Source organism: Podarcis tiliguerta (genome assembly GCF_965153285.1).
Source record: "Podarcis tiliguerta genome assembly, chromosome: 4".
NCBI classification, from domain to species: Eukaryota; Metazoa; Chordata; class Lepidosauria; order Squamata; family Lacertidae; genus Podarcis; species Podarcis tiliguerta.
Genome location: NC_139537.1, coordinates 97,475,305 through 97,496,074, shown reverse-complemented (window position 1 = coordinate 97,496,074; position 20,770 = coordinate 97,475,305). Strand labels below are relative to the sequence as shown.

At 42.6% G+C, this 20,770-nt stretch overlaps 1 protein-coding gene across 12 annotated transcripts in view; it reads right to left on the bottom strand.

The window, feature by feature from the left end:
- The window catches only part of PCDH9 (protocadherin 9), a 746,233-nt gene that overhangs the window by 659,490 nt on the left and 65,973 nt on the right, over positions 1-20,770 (bottom strand). The window contains exon 3 of one of the 12 annotated variants that reach the window (XM_083435785.1): positions 7,647-7,816. The exons of the other annotated variants lie outside the window; for them this stretch is intronic. Coding sequence (XP_083291911.1) covers positions 7,787-7,816 — 30 coding nt within the window. The 3' untranslated portion in view covers positions 7,647-7,786. Of the gene's footprint in view, positions 1-7,646; positions 7,817-20,770 lie in introns of those variants that run through there. 12 annotated transcript variants of the gene reach the window in all.

Here is a 20,770-nt window from a genome sequence, read left to right as displayed (position 1 = left end):
AGCTTCCTAATTTGGATACTTGTACTTGTGTCCCAACAGAATCTTCTCCTTGTTCCCTGTTAGAACAATAAATTTAAAGCAAAGAGCTTAATGGTATTCTTTTTTAGTCCAAACTGATGGAGTGAAGTAATTGCCTTTTTGGTGCTCACATATCTCCAGCTTAGATGGCTTTACAAGCAGAGCACTTTAGCCTAAGAACAAATGTATGAATATGTAGTAGGCATTTGCATTACACTTAACATCTCTGGTACACAAAAATCAACTTTGGCATAACATGGCAAGCAAATAACTAACCAACTATCACTTCAGGTGGAGAGCTGTAATGCAAAGTGGCAGAATACCTCCTCCCCCTCTGCAGCCACCACAATCCATTTGAGGAGTTAAAAAGTGAGAGGTTTCACATGTTCATTGTCAAACTGGAGAGAGGCTTCCGGTGGAGTGCTGTTAATCTTCAGCGTTCTTGATGATTTAGATGAAGGGGTGGAGAAAACAACTTTCATCCAGCATATTAAATTAACAACCTGCATGTGCTAATATGTCAAAAAGCCTTTGCGTCTGCCAGAACAAATGCTTTGCTTTCCCAAGTCCTGCTAGGAAGATACTGTACAGCATTCCAATGGACTCCTATGTAATGAACTTCAGGTGAAAACAGTGGGACATGCCTCACATCTTGCAATTTGTACTATGATATTCGTGAACATCTAATTAACCCTCTGCTGAGCTCTTTACCATTAATTATGGTAAATATCTACTGATAATGACCCATACATCTCGCAAGCAGTTGCCAAGTTTTTAGCATTAGCAGAAGAGAGCAGAAAACAGTTGGTGGGCTGAAGGATTGTCTCTATGGTTGCCTTGGTATGTCAACTCTGTAAATCCCTGCACAGCCATGTGCTGCGAATGCTCCAGCTCTGGGTCTTCTTCACTGAGCACTGAACTGAATTAGATGCTTTACAAGACCCCCTCTAGCTCCATGATTCTGTGATAGTGCAACCCTCTCCATGTCCATTCAGAAGGGGACCTCATTAAACTTGATGGGACTTTCTCCTAGGTAAGCCTGAGCCAGCCATCTGTTTTGTTTTGGCTCCCTTCCCTTCCCTCCAAACCCAACACTTCTCATTATTCCCCAATTATAGGGTACTACACCACACTTGCTGACACTAACATCTTTTGTTTCAATAGTCTTAATAATACTGTTAATGTGTCATCAGCAAAGCTTTCAACAACTAACTATGCATTAAGAATCTGTTATTTTCTCAAATGCCTGGTATTTCCATGAAACAAGGAGGCATTTGGCACAGGACCTGGTTTGCCATCTTGAGTAAACAAATATGTTGTGGATTAATTGAAGGGCTGATTCATGGAATCAAGTCACTCATTAGCCCTTAATACACTTACCATTTAATTGCACCTAAAGCAAAATCTGAGGCATTTTGGGAGGCGGCTCCTCAGGCAAAACATCTGCAGTACATGTTGAGGTAAAGAAAAAGGACATCAGCAGCTGTCAGCACATTTCTTTAGTTTTCTTCCTACAATGCTAAGCTAGTTTTCTGGGATAGCTCAGGGTTGTAGGTTTGAGCCCCACACTGGGCAAAAGTTTCCTGCAATGCAGGAGGCTTGGACTAGATGACCCTCATGGTCCTTTCCAACTCTACAGTTCTATGAGCCTATGAGTCTATCATACCATGGAACTCTGTTCATGTGTCAGCCAGGTCAATTCTGTGTCCAGGGCAGCTGTTTACCAGCTCTATCTGGTATGCAGGCTGAGACCCTCCCTGCCCGCGGACTGTCTTGCCAGAGTGGTGCATGCTCTAGTTATCTCCTGCTTGGACTATTGCAATGCGCTCTATGTGGGGCTACCTTTGAAGGTGACCCGGAAACTACAACTAATCCAGAATGTGGCAGCTAGACTGGTGACTGGGAATGGCCGCCAGGACCGCACAACACCGGTCCTGCATTGGCTCCCAGGACATTTCCGAGCACAATTAAAAGTGTTGGTGCTGACCTTTAAAGCCCTAAATGGCCTCGGTCCAGGATATCTGAAGGAGGGTCTCCACCCCCATCGTTCTGTCCAGTGCTGACGGCCTTCTCGTGGTTCCCTCACTGCGAGAAGTGAGGTTACAGGGAACCAGGCAGAGAGGCTTCTCGGTAGTGGCACTTGCCCTGTGGAACACCCTCCCACCAGATGTCAAAGAGAAAAATAACTACCAAACTTTTAGAAGACATCTGAAGGCAGCCCTGTTTAGGGAAGCTTTTAATATCTGATGGACTATTGTATTTTAATATTTTGTTGGAAGCCGCCCAGAGTGGCTGGGGAAACCCAGCCAGATGGGCAGGGTATAAACAAACTATTATTATTATCATTACCATTATCATTATCGTTGTTATTATTATCTGATTACAGACAAGTTCAGAACTAAAATCAGGAAAAAGGCTAGAGCTTTATTATGAAGACGTGAAGGTGCATTGATTCAACTACCACCTACACAAGCAGATTCTAATCTAACTAACAACCACTTGAGTAGATCAATACGTATATACTCTGACTGGCAGCAGCCCAACATTAGTTTTTTCCGAGACATGCTCACCTGTGAGCTTGCACTTGAACTTGCATTGAACAAGTAAAACTTGTGTTCTGTCACTGAGCTATGCCCCTTCCCCTGAAGATGAAGAATAGTCTATAATGATGAATCTGTACAGGTAACTTGATGGGTAATTATAATGTATATCAAGTGAAATGACTATGTATAGCCAGCCCAATTTACTACAGATAATACGATTCCTCCTAACAGTATCAGACAAATAGAGAAAAATGCATCCTTGATTTTAGATGTTGTTAGAGATAACAGCTTTCAGGTTTAACAAATATGCTTTGAGGTACAGTAAGAGATCATGAATAAGAGAAATATGACTGTATGTTAAGAGTACACAAACTGATAAGCCAATGAGGGGGGATTACCACTGCACGCCATCACTTTATCACCCTATAGTATTGCATGCAGTAATCCATCTGTGACAAGTCAGGCCAAATCCTTTATTCTTACAGATTCCTTCTTTTTAAAGATATCTTAGGAATCATTTCAATACATAATCCCCTTGCTAAGCTTCTGAATGATAGCAGTATCTGGCACAGCTCAAGTGCAACAACAAGAGATTCAGACGGCCGATACAGCCTTGATCTCAGCTATGGGGATTCAAAGAAACAAAGAGGAGACAGAGAATGCAAGAGATAAACAGACTGGAGTGCAAATAGCGCATGCAGCGCCAGGTGCAATAGTAGCACCACTGGAAAATGTGGGGTGACATCATGACAAGCAAATCTCCATTACGAGAAAGGAGATTCTGAGTAAACATCAGGAGGAACTTTCTGACCATAAGAGCTGTTCAAAAGTGGAACGGTCTCCCTCGGGTGCTGGGGGACTCTCCTTCATTGGAAGTCTTTAAGCAGAGTTTGGATGGCCATCTGTCATGAATGCTTCAGCTGAGATTCCTACATTGTAGAGGGTCTGACTAAATGACCTTCCAGCTCTATGATTGAAAGCCACATTTTGATATGACTACACATGTTTGTGATTAGCTATTATATCTAATATTTGAAGGGACGCGGGTGGCGCTGTGGGTAAAACCTCAGCGCCTAGGACTTGCCGATCTCATGGTCGGCGGTTCGAATCCCCACGGCGGGGTGCGCTCCCGTTGCTCGGTCCCAGCGCCTGCCAACCTAGCAGTTCGAAAGCACCCTCGGGTGCAAGTAGATAAATAGGGACCTCTTACTAGCGGGAAGGTAAACGGCGTTTCTGTGTGTGGCTCTGGCTCGCCAGATGCAGCTTGTCACGCTGGCCACGTGACCCGGAAGTGTCTGCGGACAGCGCTGGCTCCCGGTCTATAGAGTGAGATGAGCGCACAACCCTAGAGTCTGGCAAGACTGGCCCGTACGGGCAGGGGTACCTTTACCTATTATATCTAAAGGGAACCTCCATGTTCAGAGGAATTATACCCGAGTACCAACAGGGAGTACTGTTCCATCCATATCCTTCCTTAGAATTTTTGGGTGGCCACAGATGAAAATAGGATGCTGGACCTTTGATCTGATCTACCAAGTCCCTTCTTACGTCCTGAGGCACAGCTTACCCTTCATAACATTCTGCATGAGCAACGCCATGTCCTTAGAATGGTCTTGTAATACAGTGGTGCTTCACAAGATGAAATTAATTCGTTCCGCGAGTCTCTTCGTCTAGCGGTTTTTTCGTCTTGCGAAGCAACCCTATTAGCGGCTTAGCGGATTAGCGCTATTAGCGGATTAGCGGCTATTAGCGGCTATTAAAGGCTTAAGGGATTAGCTGCTAAAAGGCTATTAGCGGTTTAGCGGCTTAGAAAAAGGGGTTGGGGAGTGGAAAAAAATATCAAGACTCGCAAGACATTTTCGTCTTGCGAAGCAAGCCCATAGGGAAATTCATCCTGCGAAGTGCATCGAAAAACGGAAAACCCTTTCGTCTAGCGGGTTTTCCATCTTGCGAGGCATTCATCTTGTGGGGTACCACTGTATATAGATCAACATTAGCTTTCTTTCAGAGAAGGGGAATGGAAGACAGCATGACAAACTGTGGGCTTTCCCCTCATATAGTGCTTGAGTTCATATCACATCTTTACTCAACATTGAGTGACTAGCAGCTGAAGGCCCAACTAAACACGCTATGGGAGACCCATGATCAGGATCCTTCATGCGTTGCTTTGGGGTGTCTGTTGTTGTTTACTTCAAAGCAGGTGTGTGTGTCCATCCCTTTCCTTCTGCACCACTTCCGTCCTCAAGCTAATCCATAGAAGGGTGGAGGGGGAGCGGAACGAATGGCGCAGGAATTTATTCTATTGAAATGCATTGCATTCAGGATGACATGAGATGAAATACAAGTTCTACAAGTGATGATTCACAGGCCATGGCTCATTCTCACATGCAAATCAAGTGCTGAATGTGAATGTGTGAACCAGCCCTATAATTTTCCAAATCTGATCTACAAAAACAGGTGATTACACTCATGTCCCCAGCCCAAAATCAGCATTTTGTTCTCGGGGGTGTCACAGTCACAAGATGGTTTCCGTGTTACGGGAATGACTTCCCACACCACTCCAAAAGAAAGAGTAACCGAAGAAACATAATCAAATTACTGGGATGGTGGGGGAGAGTTGAAGGCACCTTGATGAAATGTGTACACACACACACAAAGACAGACACTGCCCCCACTTCCAGTCAAATTGTGGCCCCTCATTGCTCCTAACAACAATAGCTTACAGGAGACACAATTTAGATACATGTTTTTCATAAAATTATGTTATGTATAAAAAGGTTGCTTGAGGAACCAAATCCCAATCCCATATGACATGATTGTAGTGGTGTACGCAGATGACCATTTTATCACCCATCGGAATCTGATATATTGTTTTTAAAAATCTCTTTACCATTTGGCAGGGTGATACTGGAAAATAAGCTATTCATGGGTGCAAGCAAATCAGTACAATTTGCAGCCGTTTTTGTGCCATTCAAAATAATCACAAAAAGCCAACATTTGCAATACGGACTGCCATGGAAGAGGAAACAGTATGTTTAAATTGAATATGGTGACGTGAAGGCTGGACGGATCAGTCTATTTCTGTACTGTGTCAATTTCCCACATATTCATTCAGAAGTGTTTTCTGTCCCATTTTTTAATCTGCGTTTTAAAAAAGCATGAAATTTTGTATCTAAATATTACCAAAATATTTTATTGCAAAATATGCATTTAAATACCGGTACATATTTTATGCCACTGTACAGATGTGTTTTATACTAAAATGCATTTGGTCCTTTACTTTTAGTCAAGACTATTGCAAAATTTGAAGACGTGCAAAATCTGAAGAAGGGTTATGCTCCAATCTGCAAATTAGTCTGGCTTTTTCTAAACCAGCCTCATTATGTTGCATCTGACTTTACTCAAAGGCAACATCTTTAATTTCCTATGTCAAGTTACAGAATAGCCACGCTTTTTAAATATGGCACTTTCCAGCCTATGTCAACAATGTACATGAATTCACATAAAAAGCAAAAGAGAGGTTCAAAGAGCTTTTTAAGCAACGTATGTGAAAACACTCAGAAAATAATTTAGACTTTACAGCAAAAGCAAAGTCACAAGTTAAATGATCAGTGTCACGGACAGTCTGTACAAGAACAAAGTAAAGAACTAATCAACTAATCAGCACACATTTTTTCTGTCACACAAACACATTAGGGCTGTGGTGAAAATGTCTTCCATTCCCCCCACTCCTTGACAACTCTTCATTATTGTAGTTAATGAGAAAAGAAACTGTATTCAAAAATTATCAAAGGAGGAAATGAAATCTTTTTTGGGAGGGGGGGGCGGAACTAGTTTGTGGAATTTTGTTGTTGTTGCATTCTCCTTAATTTAAAAGTAGCCGAGAGAATTTGTGACTTAATTTGCAAATCATCTGTCTGGTAGTCTGCATTGTGAAGCCTTCCTTCTCAAACTTCCTGAAAATGCCATTACATCCTTGGGTGTGAGAAGTCTGTTGTGTGCCTAAACACCTGTTCCTTCTAAAGAAAACAATGCAGATTTCTTAAAAGTTAAAGGGAGCACTTCCCTTAAAAACAAAATTAGCACCCTACACTCAGGGGGTTGGTAGCCAGATGTCTCACTTTGCCATGTCCCAATTAAAGCCCAGGGAAAGACATAATGAGGCAACTCATTGAGTCTTTTCAGGTCAGGAAGTTTGGGCAGTCAGAGAAGCTAGAGTGCGCTGAGCACTACACAAATGTCTGGCTGGCATCCATCTGCCTCAGGAGACAATGGAGGAGTGCACATTTGGGGATGAGGTCAAGATCGTAGAAGGTTACAGTGCCTGCTGTGGTTCTAGAGACCCATACAGGAGAGACATGTTTTGTTGCAGCTGAGGCAGATGAAGGCATCTAGATGAGCTGCTGCAGATGCACCACAACGTTTCTTGTCTCTGTGCTCCTCCCAGAAGTCATTCTTCCTCTGGTCACTGCTGCGGATGCAGGACCTGTCTGTCTCTAGGCACCATAGTCTTCTGCAAGGGATTCCTACATAGTGGGATTGACGTTGCCAGCCTTCATGTCATGTTTGCAGACATCTTTATAACACAGAGCTGGTCTGCTAATGGGCATGGTGCCAGAAACCAGCTCCCCATAAAGCACATCCTTGGGAGATCCTGACATCGTTCTGCGGACATGACCAAGCTAGCGTAGACGTTGCTGAGACAGGAGTGTGAACATGCTGGAAATGTGGGCTTGGGAGAGCACATCATTGTTTGGAATTCTGTCCTGCCATGTGATACCCAAAATCCTCTTGATGCAGCACATATGGAAGGCATTGAGGCATTGCTCCTGACTGACACATAACCCTTGTAGACTTTCTTCACCTTGGTATTGGATGTTGGCACCACATTCTTCCATACCCTTTGGAGACGTGAGCCATTGCCACAGCTGCTTTGCGGATACACTTGTCCAGCTCAGTGTTGATGGAGAGATTGCTGGCTATGGTGGAACCCAGAAAGACAAAATGTTCTACTTCCTCAACCATGTGGTCACCAATGCTGGCGACATCCTAACCCAAGATGTTGGTCTTCATCAGGCTGATGGCAAGGCCCAACTCCCTGCAGGCTTGAGCAAAATGGTAGCTGAGTCTCTGTAGAGCTTCCTCAAGTCTGCATCATGTGGAAACAACATCTCTCAGATAAGGATCCGCCACACTTTTGTCTTGGCGCAGAGACATGCCAAAGACTAGGACCAACAAAGAAACTCTTCTGAACACTACAAAGAAAAAGAGAGATGAAAGCCTGCAAACCATGTGTGAAAGAAAACACATGTATCATCTGCAGCAAAAGGTAAGATAATGATAAGCTCAACCCCACCAAACTCACAAGAAATTATGAAGAAATTCTTGTGCCGTTTGAATGAGGAAGAAAAAGAGAAGCCTCTTTTGTGGAAGAAGAAACTTCTGAGAACTTGTGGGACAGCTAACACAGCACATGGTTTGCAGGCTTTCATCTTTCTTTTCTTTGTAGCATCGATAAGAGATTCTTTGTTGGTCCTAGTGTTTGGACAGAGAGATTAAGAAAAATGAGCAGGCTGATATTTTCATGTTCATCTAAGTATACAGAAGCACGTGTATGTGCTTCATTTTCATTTGAAAAGGAAGTGGCTTCTGTTCTGGTGGGATTGTTGCTGGGAAGTTAATCCTTGTTTTCACAGCTTATTTTGGCCCTTATGACTGAAACTTTACACAGCTTCCAAAAGGTTAATTTTTATTGTAGTTATGACAAAGCAGCTATCGTGTCTGTAACAGTGTCTTGCCAGCTGAGCTATGGCTTATCCTGGGGCTTACTACCCAGCTATTGGAATGGGCATGTTCATGTCAAGCTGAAGTCACATCTCATCAAAGGAAGGGCATTCAGACACTTTCTGAGACTAAGTGTTCTCTCCTTTTTGAAAGACAGTGAGATTTCCATTGAGTGAAGAGAGATCAAAGGTATGGAGAGCAAAATGGGTATTTTTGCACTAAAGGTTTGCCAGTGTATCATATGGAGCAGCAGCAGCTAGCCTTGGGAGCAAATGTGCCACAAATCAGCTCTGAGCATGAGACCAAGCTTCTCAGCTGCTCTCTGTAGTTCAGATATCCCTGATGTTTTCATGCAGTTTTGCCTCTGGTCTACTGATCTGGACAGCAGGCAACAGCATAGCAGGACACAAGTACATGGAAGTGAAGGACTGATTTTAGGCCATAGCTGAGCCCTTGGATGCTTCTGCTCCTGTCCACCGATGCCACAAATACCTGCTACCTGTGCCATTTTGACCACTGATGCCACAGAAAGGGCCACCATGATATAGGCCTAGGGAAGAATTCTACCTCATGCTAAGTTCATCATTTCATCAACGCAAGCATTTCAGCTTGCCAGAAGGAATGATCCCCCTCCCCTCACATGCTGTTCTCAGGGGTCTCACAGACTCCCCAAACCAATTTTGGTATATGAGGGAAGAGGACGGGGAGAGCTCAACTGAATGAGTCCTTGTGCAGGGACCTGTTAGGTGATTCCTGCCCTTTGTTCTTTCTTAGGTGCCAAATCCATATCTGGCATATATCACTCACACTGAAGGTGGTGGAATAACTCTCCCTAAATAATAAATAAGTTCCTGCACATAGAAACCTAGCATGCTATGTAGACAGTGAGGCTAGAATGCCTCCACATTTCTTCCATACTTCTCCAGTTCCTATGGAGAAGTCTCCCTCCTCTCTCTTTCTCGCTCCATCTTGATCTTGTGAGCACACCTCTTGCTACACAGGTTTGCCACTTCCCTGGGAACCAGGCCATAGGACAGGAAACTTTTTCATTATCTCATGAGTAACCTTCCAGGGGCCACACACCAGTGGTAGGAGAGGCCAGAGGCAAAATGGGTGGAGCAGCAGGTGTGATGCTTGATATAGTTGGTTGTAATCTAGCCATGTGGAAGTCAGAGGCTTCAATAAACACAACTGTTCATCTAGGATGCAGGAGGCATTATCACAGATCAAGGCCACATTCCAGGCAAAAGCTCTTAAGGGTGGTCTAGAGTATGGCCAGTAAGAAGTGAAGCCTTCGGAGCAGGGATTGGTCTGGAGAAGAGGTGTTGCCGACGGAGAGCCCCAAGGGCTCAATGAAGGGGCCTAGGATACATCTGGCCCCCAAATCTGGGGTTCCCCACCACTGCCTTAGAGTTATTCTCTGACACTCTTAAAAGATGAACTACGGCTTCCTCCCATGGCTCTACTTTCTACTCAACTATTGCTACTCTGGAATAAAGTGGCCAAGACATAGACTGCTGTGGCCCAAAATTGTAATTGGTAATTGTTTGTGTCGGGTTATTTGAACCAAAGCAAGATTTCGCCAAACCCCCTTTGTAATAATTGTCATTCTCATGAGGATGAATAATTAAGAGAACCTTGGAATGATCCAATAAACCATAAACAGTAAACCAGAAGGATTCTATTACCTGCTGTAAAAGTCAAATTACATATGATTTTTAGCATCAATAAAAGTGCCACAGTTTTATGACAGTTGCTTCATGACATTGGCAAGGGAAAGTGACTTTTATCATCAAAATCCCTAAAGTATAAATGTGCTCTTTAAATACAGTTTAATGAATTCCTGCATCTTTGACAAGCACAGACGAGTTTTCTTTTTACAAATCTGTTGACTGCTTTGTGAATTAAGGCTGAGTCCCTTTCCCAACAAATCTCAACACTGAACAGTGGCAAAGGTATTAAATGTGGGAGGGAACTGATTCGTAACAGAAATGTGTCAAATCTGTGTAAAAAAAATACCTAAACTAGGATGCATTATAGTAGGAAAGCAAATCTGGATAGAACTGCCTTGTTTCCACTGGGGATCAACACTTTGCTGTCTTCTGTGGCAAAGGATGTGTTCACAAGAACAAAACAAACTGTGGGATTTGTTCCTACCACTGTATCACTTTTTTATTTTATAACCTACTTCTCTAGTATGAGGTACTCCAAGAGGTTTGTGCACAGAAACAACAGAAAGCATAAAAAAAATTAGAAATATTTTCATTATATTTAAAGTACAGTATATCAAAGCATCACTTTTTTATTTTGTTGGGTTCTATGAGGCCTGATTCTGATTGTATTGAACATACATGAACGACAGGAAGGCTATATCATCTTCACACAGGATTTCAGGACTGCCTGTTTCTTTGGCCAACTTGCTGGTTCTGTGAACTGAGTGATCAACTAAAATCTATGGACATGATCTGAAGGAAACAAAGAATTAAAGGAGGAAATCCTTTGGCAATATCCATTTACAACTTTATTACCAGCTTGCCTTACACCAGCATTTTGTGCATAGGCTTGTTCCCAAAGGCTGCAATCATATGAGCACTGAAATGGGAGTAAATCCCATTGAATACAAAAGGACTTACATCTCAAAAAATATGCAAAAAGTGTGCTGTTAGACAAATGCTTAACTCTTCTATAAAAATCATGTGTTCAGCTTTGGCTAGACTGTGTACCAACATTTTTTGCTCTTGTCATTAAATATCCACTCTCTTTTACAAGTGCTTTTTCAAAGCAAAATGAATAAAGAAGAGTTATTACATTTAATTTGCACAAGAAAGGATTATGCTATTAAACAGAGCAAAATATTAAACTATAAGAGGGAAATAACCTCACAGATTCATGAAATTTGTTACAATTACCGCACCTTAATAATCTTCTTGATTTATAACCAAAAACCCGATAGAGAGAGGACGTTAACGTATTTGCTGCGCTCTAAAACTGTATTATACTGGGTACTTGTTTTGTGTTGGCAGCAATTTAAACTTTCAATAAAGCTCAGCACAAAGATTGGTCCTCATAGACTTAAAAGGATCATACAACCACAGCAGGCACTGTAACAATGGTTTGACTAAGGTTTTCTGAGTTTCTTTTCCACATGGTTTCCAAAACAATAGGAACAATCCAAAAACTCTGTTTATATATGCAAAACTCCGGGGTTCGTAAAGAAATTGCACAGCGAGGCAAAAACTTAAAATATGTATACATGTCTCTATTTGACCTGAAGAAATTCATATCTTACCTTTCTAATAAAAAAGCTTTAAATGCAACTCTCAAAAAATAGTATATTAAAACTCGAAAGAACAATAAACTAAATAAAAATACATAACATAATAGCAATGAAAATATGTGGTTAAAACCAGTGGGTGGTAGTCAACTATGTTTTATTCAGAGTAAACTCACTGACCTAACTTAGGGATGTTCATTTTACTCTGAGTAAAGGTTAGTTAAATATCACCCAGCTTAATTTAGGAAGCAATCCTACAGCAGGATGAGTGGGTTAGAATCCAGTGGATCTCTGACCAAGCCATAAACTGCTTGGCATAGCCAGAATATGACGGCTTAAATCACTCATCCTCAACTCAGCTGGTATATACAGGCAGCTGCCATTTTGGGTGCATCCAATATGTGAGCAACTGCACATAAACACATCGCGCCAAACCCAGAATGGCCTGAAAAAGACAAAGAAATGTCACAAAAAGGGGTGGGGCCAGAGCGGAACGAAGTGTTTACAGGCTTTTTCAGTGGTGTATTTCCAATACGTTCAGTGCCTCAGAATGTAACCCCCACATAAATGGGGAGCTGCCTATCACGATGTATCCCTCCCATCCCAGCTCTGCCAGCCCCCAAGTGGATGAGACAAGTTAGGTGTAAACTTAAGCTAGTGTAAACCCTGAAAGGGGGGTGTTCCAGGGATGTGATGTGGTGGAACCGGGGTGTGTGTGTGAATTAGGTTGGATCCTAAGCCTGTTCAGCTTGGTCACATGATCTGGAAATCCACCATAATTTAAGACAGCAAAAAGGGTGGCGTAATTCAAACAGTATTTTAGAGGCTTGTTTTTTCTCTCTCTGCCAGGATTAGGCTGGCTCAGCCAGCAGCAGTCTCGTTGCTGAATGGAGTTTGGATCTGTTATAACTTTATGCTGCCATCTCTTACACTGACTTGCTTTATGCCAGCTTCTTGTGTTCCCAAAATCTCAAATTCAGGCAAACATTATAAACTCCATTTGGACTTTGCCAGTAAAATATAACTGGGATAAAAACACTACTGTTTGAGAGACTTGAGAGATGCTTCTGCATACTTAAGCAAAGATGTGAAGAAATCATTAAATCTTAATACTGTAATGTGTTACTAAATGCAATCATTTCAAACAACTATCAGACTCAATATGAAATATTGCTGTGAATAAATTTAGATAAATGATGCATTAGATATAGTTCAAGCCTGGCGAAGCAACCAGTTCAGGTGTTTTCCCAAGCGGCCATCCTGGGAGAAGATCAATGGATGTCATCCCATGGTATTGGAGGATGGAAGTAAAAACCATTTACCTTTTCACTGGCTACTAAGTCCTTTCAGATGGATAAACTACAGAATGATCTCATGTATTCTGATCTTTGGCAAGTCCCTAAGCCAGAGGATGTAACACAATTTTCAGTAGTAGCTGCTGTGGTGTAAGCAGTCTCCCTATGGCAAGAGATGTGAGTTAGGGAGCACTTGATAAAATCAATTTCAGCTTTCATGCTTGCTTTCCAAATTCTGCCTACAGAACATGACTGAGGATGAGCCTCAAGAGTGGAGCAAAAACAATCACCAGATAGGGCTAGTTGCTATAGACAAGTAGCCCCTGTCCTAGAGGAGAAGCCACAATTCTCCCAGTGTGAGGTTGTTCTCCTACGGATTGCAGGTGGAGGAAACAGAAGTCCCCCTTTGACCCAGTAGGTGAGAAATCTATGTCAGGATGTGACCATCTCACAGTGACAAACCTATATGGATGAACAACCATACGTTACCCCCGACTTTGGGGGGGGAGGAGTTTCACGAGGCTTTTGTTAATCACTAGGCTTACTGAAATGCCTTTTGCTCCCTAAGGAATTTCTTGTATCTCCTCCACCCTCTTCTAATCAGGACCCTCCAAACTCATTGCAAGCATCACTTCAAGCTAAATTACCCCTCGGGTGCCTGTCCTCACACAACTGTCATGCCTGAAGTGGGAAAGTGGAGCCATGGCTGCTAGCATCACCCCCTTGAGTCCTCACCTTATGGAGGAAGCGGAGAAGAAGAAGAAGAAGAAGAGGAGGAGGAGTTTGGACTTGATATCCTGCTTTATCACTACCCGAAAGAGTCTCAAAGCGGCTAACAATCTCCTTTCCCTTCCTCCCCCACAACAAACACTCTGTGAGGTGAGTGGGACTGAGAGACTTCAGAGAAGTGTGACTAGACCAAAGTCACCCAGCAGCTGCAGGTGGAGGAGCAGGGAAGCAAACCCGGTTCACCAGATTACGAGTCCATTGCTCTTAACCATTACACCATGGCTTACGCACAGCGCTGAGTGACAAGGGTTCTAAATCACAGGGCAGATCTTCTTCCCAATGGGTGGCTAGCAGGAGGAGGGGCCAGCAGAGACGTATGGGTGGTAGTGTAGCCCCTCCATGCCCAAAGGGGGCTTAAGACATTTTGTCTTCCCTCAAAATTCATCCAATCCAATCCAGTTTTTACTACATTCACTGGCAAGCACCCTCCCCCTGATCAATCTTGGTAAGAACTGTTTTATATCTAGTATTCTGACAAGCAAATTCTCTCCATTCCTCCTATTTCCTCCACCCAAAATGCCAAATTAAGGTGAATCTGTTGCATTTGCAGCAGCAGGGCTTCACAACAGACGATTGTGGGTGTCGAATTGTGGCCCTTCACAAATGAGTTGCCAGCTTGAAATGCAGTGGTTTATGTTAATGTTCATTCCGAATCGTAGTTAAATGGGATTCATTTGGGTAACCTCCTGACATTATCAGCAAGATTCTACAGAGAAGTTCTATAGTGCAGCACAGTCTAGTCTGATACTACTAGAACTCTGCTTTGATTGTCAGATCCTCTGATCATCATTTCATTACTGCAAGGATCTGGCTTTGCCACTGGCTTGAATTCTGTACTTTGCCACCTTTTTTCTCAACCCCTCCCTCCCCCACTTCATTTCATCACAGGTCCTTTGAAATGACATCTATATCACAGCTGCAACCTGGTGTCTCTCAAAACTAGAAAGATTTTTGATACTCCTGCTGAGAGGCAGCCCTGGTATGTGCCTAAACGAAGCCCTCCAGAACTACTCCACTGGTACAAAGGTTCCCTTTTCTGGTTTTGTTCTTTGGGATTCAGTTTCATGGCCTCGGGGTTCTTTCCATTCTTTGTGGAGGTTGAGCTTTTCAAGAAATCTTAAACTCTGTTTCCTCTGCAATTCATCCATCTGTTTATCCCCCCTTTCTTTCAAGAGGGTCCTTCCTCTCAAAATTGGCTGCCTGTCAAAGATTGTTTACAATCTGATCAAGCGTATTTCAATAAATTGTTCCAGCTGCTAGAACACAATTTGTTTACAACTTCTGAAACGGCCTCCTTAATATGTGAAGCCAAAAACACAGTTGTCGTTGAATTTTTTTCCTAAGTGAAAGCATCCGAGGGATTCTTTGGGAAGTCGAGAGTTCTGATAAATTCCTCAGAGGATATTTCAGATATCCTTAGCCAAGGGTCGAACTAACTCCCATGTCATATCTTGACTCATGCCACTCCTCTGGAAACATGCATGGAGAGGATTCAGAAGAATCATTATCTTGACTGCTTATTAGCTGTCAAATCCAAAGGGTAGAAATTCAGTAAATAAATGAAGAGGAGTACACAAAAAGAAATCTGCCGTGGAGCCGTTCATTGCCTTTACTTCTGCCCAACTTTTTGCTGAAACCTGAGCTAGGTAATACAGTACCTAAAGTTTGAATTTGTCTTATTTTGACCACCCCAGCTGTTCCATCGATGCTCTGAAACCTGACTTCAGAATTGTCCTATTGATTCAGAAACTGGGTAGCTGGATGTTTAAGCGTACTTCACTTTGCACGCAAAAGGGTAAAGCCGCTTGCTTCTGATCCAGGGAATTCCTAGAGGAACTCAGGCTTCTCAACTGCCATTCTTTCAGAGCGTATCGCATATTGTTCTCTTTGAACAGGGCTAATGACCTATCATTTCAAGGGCTGCTTTTTATCTCTTCAGGAATGCTGCTAGACTGAAGCCACCTCTACCAATATAACTATTCTAAGCTTCTATTATCTCAGAGAGGAATCACTGCAGCTCATTGCAGGTTTGGAGGATACCTCACTGTTCTGGATGGTTCGGCCGCTCTTAGAAAATCCATTGGTCTTAATGGTTTCCTTGTGATAAAAACTGACTTAAAGTTATATCTCGGTAACAGTATATACATTAGAACTGCCATGTCCAACAGGTAGATTGCAGTCTACTGGTAGATCGCGTGGCGTTCCTGGTAGATCCTGTTAGATCTCTGGCCCCTGGCCAGATCAGTAGATCATAGCTAGTCTTTTTATGACAGTGGGTAGATCACTGCCAGTTTTTTTATACTGTGAGTAGATCACAGTCTATTGGGAGTTGGATATCCCTGCATTAGAATCTGAACATCTATTTGAAAAAGTAACCTTCTTGTTATGATTGCTGGCAGGGCCACTACGGACTCCAACCTACACAAGCTCCAAACAGCCATCTAAGTGCCATTTTAATTTCCCACCTTGCTCTGTAGTGACACTTCATCAGGGCATTATGGGAAATTAAAATGGTAGCTAGGCTCAGCCACACAGCAAAGATTTGAATGCTGCTACCAGCCACTGCTAGCCCAGTGAAAATGTGGGTATCCCTTAAACTAGTCAGATTAACTAACCAGAAATATGCCCTAACCTAGAATATAGAAATATCTTCCTACTCAAGGAGTGTAACAGAACACAAAGGAAGATAAACTGTATTCCATTCCTAGTTCCTTGCTGTGGAAACAAAGTCAGAATAAGAAAGCAGGCAAAGACATATTTTGCCCAAATGATCGATAGATGGATTTTCTTTCTTTCTTTCTTTCTTTCTTTCTTTCTTTTGAAGTACCAAGGAAAAAACCCATAAATAAAGATTTACATATAAAGTCTAAATGCAGTGTTAATAAATGTATGGTTTTTCCGAGATCAGAAATCTCATTCAAACTAAAATACACAGATTTATATAGCACCTCTAACTGTCTACATAGACCAGCAGAACCTCTGAGATAATTTCCCACCGTTCCCTTCCTGAAATAGGGGAGGTGCAGTGGTTGTAACAGTTGCAAATTTTGGCTACCTACGAATACCTGCCAAAAAGTTATGACACTGCTCCCACATACTACTTTTGATGTAAAATTATATGAAATCTGGTAAGAAAATTAAATTTCAAACAAAAACTCCACCCCATAGTAAATACTGTAGTGGTGGTGGGGGATAATGGTTAGAGTGCTGGACTTGGATCTGGGAGTTCAAATCCCCACTCAGCAATGACATTCCCTGGGTGACCCTAGCCAAGACACTGCTTCTCAGCCTGATCTACTTTATAGGGTTACTGTGGTGATTAAATGAGGGGGGGGGCGAGTAACCATGTATGCAACCTTGACCTCCTTGGAGAAAAAGGTGGGATATAAACACAACAGATAAATAAATAATAGGAGTAGTTCAACATGAAGGATTTTTTTCTAAAAAAATGGCATTTCCCAAAATGTCAGATGACGAATCAATCTTGATGCGACGCTAGTAACTGTAAAAGTGTTTATGCTGCCTGATTGTGAACTGCCATTGTCCATCAGGAACAAGCGAACAAAACAACAATAACATCATTCTGGCCACTGAACTAAGCTCATTTTAACATTTGAAGGCAGCTTGATCTGCCTGGCTCAAAGAAAACAACAATCCTCTAAGAACTTCAGTAGGCCTGAAAGTTTACTGATATCTGAAGCAAAGAGAAATTGTCTGGGGACTCCAGAAGCTGCTATTAGATGACATAACCCACATGGAACTGCCGTCCTCCCAGAAGTGCCTCATTCTTTCCCACCTAGAATTCGGCAGCGCAGCTGATCAGTGTAAACATGTTTCCTCCCAACGGCCACCCTGGGCCTTTGGTTTTCACCTATCCCCAGCTGGCATCTCCGTCTGATGCTGAAGGCAGACACCGGCCATGCTGTTCACTGCACAATGACAGGCGAACAAAAGAACAAACAAGCTGGAGAGATTTGAAACATGGGAGCTTGGGGACCCGTGTGAGTTTCACTGTGCCACTGTGAACCTCCCACTAAATATAAAAGCTGTTCTCTTCAGTGAAGGAAGCCAATAACAAACGGCTTTCCTTATGTCTCTGAGTAAACCCTTTGGGAGTCAGGAAACAGCAGTGTGTGGAACTCCGCGCACACACACACAGACACCCTTGGACAGATTTGATATCCATACTGCCAGGTGCCATAAGCTCTGTTGAAGCCAGGTGACACCTGGCAAGCATTTAGCTTGAGAAAGGGTGTTTCGGGGGGGGGGGGGGGAGCTTTTTGTTTGTTGGTCTGCCAGATATTGTATTTCAAAGGGCTCCTGATCATTGAGGATTTTTAATACATCACTTGTCTGTCCCCTGTCTTGCATACGTCTTCATGATTTCATGTCAAGTTAGGTACCGGAGACAGATGGAGCAAATCTCCCACGAGCATTTGGCAGTAAATTCCAAAGTGCTAATGCATCCAGAAAAAAATTTCAATACTGTTTTCCCCTTGCTGTTGAGAGTGCTCAACAACTTGTTGGTTCTCGTATCATGTGAAACGATGCAACACACATTATGTTGAAATTATCAAGCAAATTGTGGTGTTAACATTAATCCTTCAAGAAACTCCACCCCTTTTGCATGCTAATCCAAAAATCAGCCCATGCAATCCTTTTGATGTGGCAGGATGTTGGAGGATGGAAGATGCTCGGCTGAGTGTTCCAAAATTGAAGTAGGGTGGCAGTGAAGAGGAGTGAACCTCAAGCTGGTGCAAAATGGGTGGGGTATATATTGGTATTAAACAATATCCTTCTTCATGGACAACAATTCTGTTTTGTTGCTGTCTTTGCTGTTCTTAGATTGTTGCCGACATTGCATTTTTATATACTGTGAGCCACTTTCAACAGCTGTGCCCCCCAAAGTGACTGATAATTTTAATTGAAAACAACAACATTGCAGCACTTCCTCCTTAAAAGCGAAACACCTTAAAAAGTGATTCCTGAAGAGAAGTGTCTCTAGGGAAGTCCATGTGTTTCATTATTACCTCAGATGGTCTCCGGGGAAACACAGATGAGAGAACCTGAAAGTCAGATTGCTGCTCAGCTGCTGAAGATCCCTGATTGACCTTGGGTCTGTTATTAACCCTAAACTACCTCAACAATTGTTGTGCTTGTGAAATGGGTCAACCCCATATACTCCATAAGCTCAAGTCTTCCAAGGAATAGTAAATAAAATTATATTCAGACAGACTCCAGCAATCAGATGGCAAAAATAAATTAAAGTGCAGATATAAATGATTTTAGGGTGAACTTCATAAATGTATCCTTGAAACAAAAAGCCTCTTACAAGGACAACAAAGTATTTAGTCAGTTGTAGAAATGCTGCAAAATACTCTTCCTTGTTATACTGGTTTGGAACTACTGTAACATGCGTTTCATTTCACTCTACTACTCATGAATAATGAAGTCAGCATATACTGATAAAAATAAATCTAACAATTCAGGGAAGAGAAAAAGCTAACAGAGACAGTCACGAAGAGAAGGAGGGGAAAGAGGCAAGTCTGTGCATCTATAGTATCTATAGTATACAGTCACTGAGAAATGCAATAAGATAATAAGCTTCCCAAACAATTTGAAGGGACATATGCTTTTTTAAAAAAATTCTTGCACATCACTCACTCCCATTCATTTAAAAAGCAAGGCAAGAAGAAAGGAATTTACTCTTGCCTCTCTTAAAATACACAAACTGAGTACAAAAAGTAACCTGCAACCCTAATCTCACATTCTTTAGAAATCTCCTTCCAATTTGCAGATCCCAGTTCTGGAGAGGAAACCCAGGAGGTTCAAATGACGTCAGGGAGATGCACAGAGACGAGCATCCGAAGTACAGGTGGTACAGCCGGAGGGGGTGGTGGTCATGCAAAGGCCAGCTCAGAAAAGTGACTTGTAGGTGGGGGTACACACACAGGCCGAGATCAGTTGCCAACTATGCTGCTTTTCTTGGTTGGCAGCTAGAATAACTCAAGGAGCTTGGAATATAACCAAGTGCCTCATTCCGTTGATAATAAACCACTTGCTACATTCTGCCTTAGTTCTTGGTAGTCTAGCCATTGCTGGGATTCATGCAGAAGATACCAAGTGATGCTTCAGCAAAGCGAGCTGGAACATTCCCTCTTAAGTCCCTTGGGTTTGCTCTGCTCAAGAAATTAGGAGGTAGAGAGGAACGCATTCTTGATACTACAGGGACAACAGAAGATAGTCAACATTTGCCAAAATTAAAATATCCTAGAAGTCCAAGAAGTTGTGACTCACTTATTTCAGCTGTGGTTCAAGATTTCCTAGCCTGGCTTTGCCCCTTGTCCTGGCCTAGTAGCCTGCTTTTTAGACTAGCATGTTGCTTTCCAAGATAGTTGGGGGGGCCTCTGAACACATTAATGAAGAAGAGGTAAATGTGTGTTGCTAAAGATATACAGTTATTCCATGATATGATGTTGTGAAAGAGTGACTTTTCTCCAATCCTTCTAAGTTTTGTTTAACCCTGACACTCACTCACACACACCCATCTTCCAGGGGTCCCCCCCCCCCGCCCGCTCAGTATTCCTGAAAGGGAGACGGTGTCACACAAATCTCTGCACGTACTAAAAGTGCAAGAGGCAGGTGGTGGGATTGTGCCCCAGTGAGCCCCACCCTCTGCCAACTAGGCATGCATACTGTACAGCCATATAAGGCACCTCCACACAAGGGAAAACTTGACTGGCCTGGGACTCCTCCTTGTGCAGATAATCCTTGTTCACAGATGGCTAGTGAAGGCTGCGATTGGCATGAGACATTGGCAGGGCCAGGGATAGCTGATGTCACCCTGCAACTACCATGCATAGGGATAGCTACCATGCACCCTGCATGGTAGGGTTTATGTGTGGCCCCTTTTCTGTCTGTGAATTGGATCTGGATAGATTTTCATGTGTCCAGGTTACCATCTATCGCTTATTTAAAAACAGAGAAAGAGGGATATAAAGCCCCAAGCTGTTATACTAAAGTAATCAACTATAGTAATCATGTATTATTACATGTAGGTTGCCCGA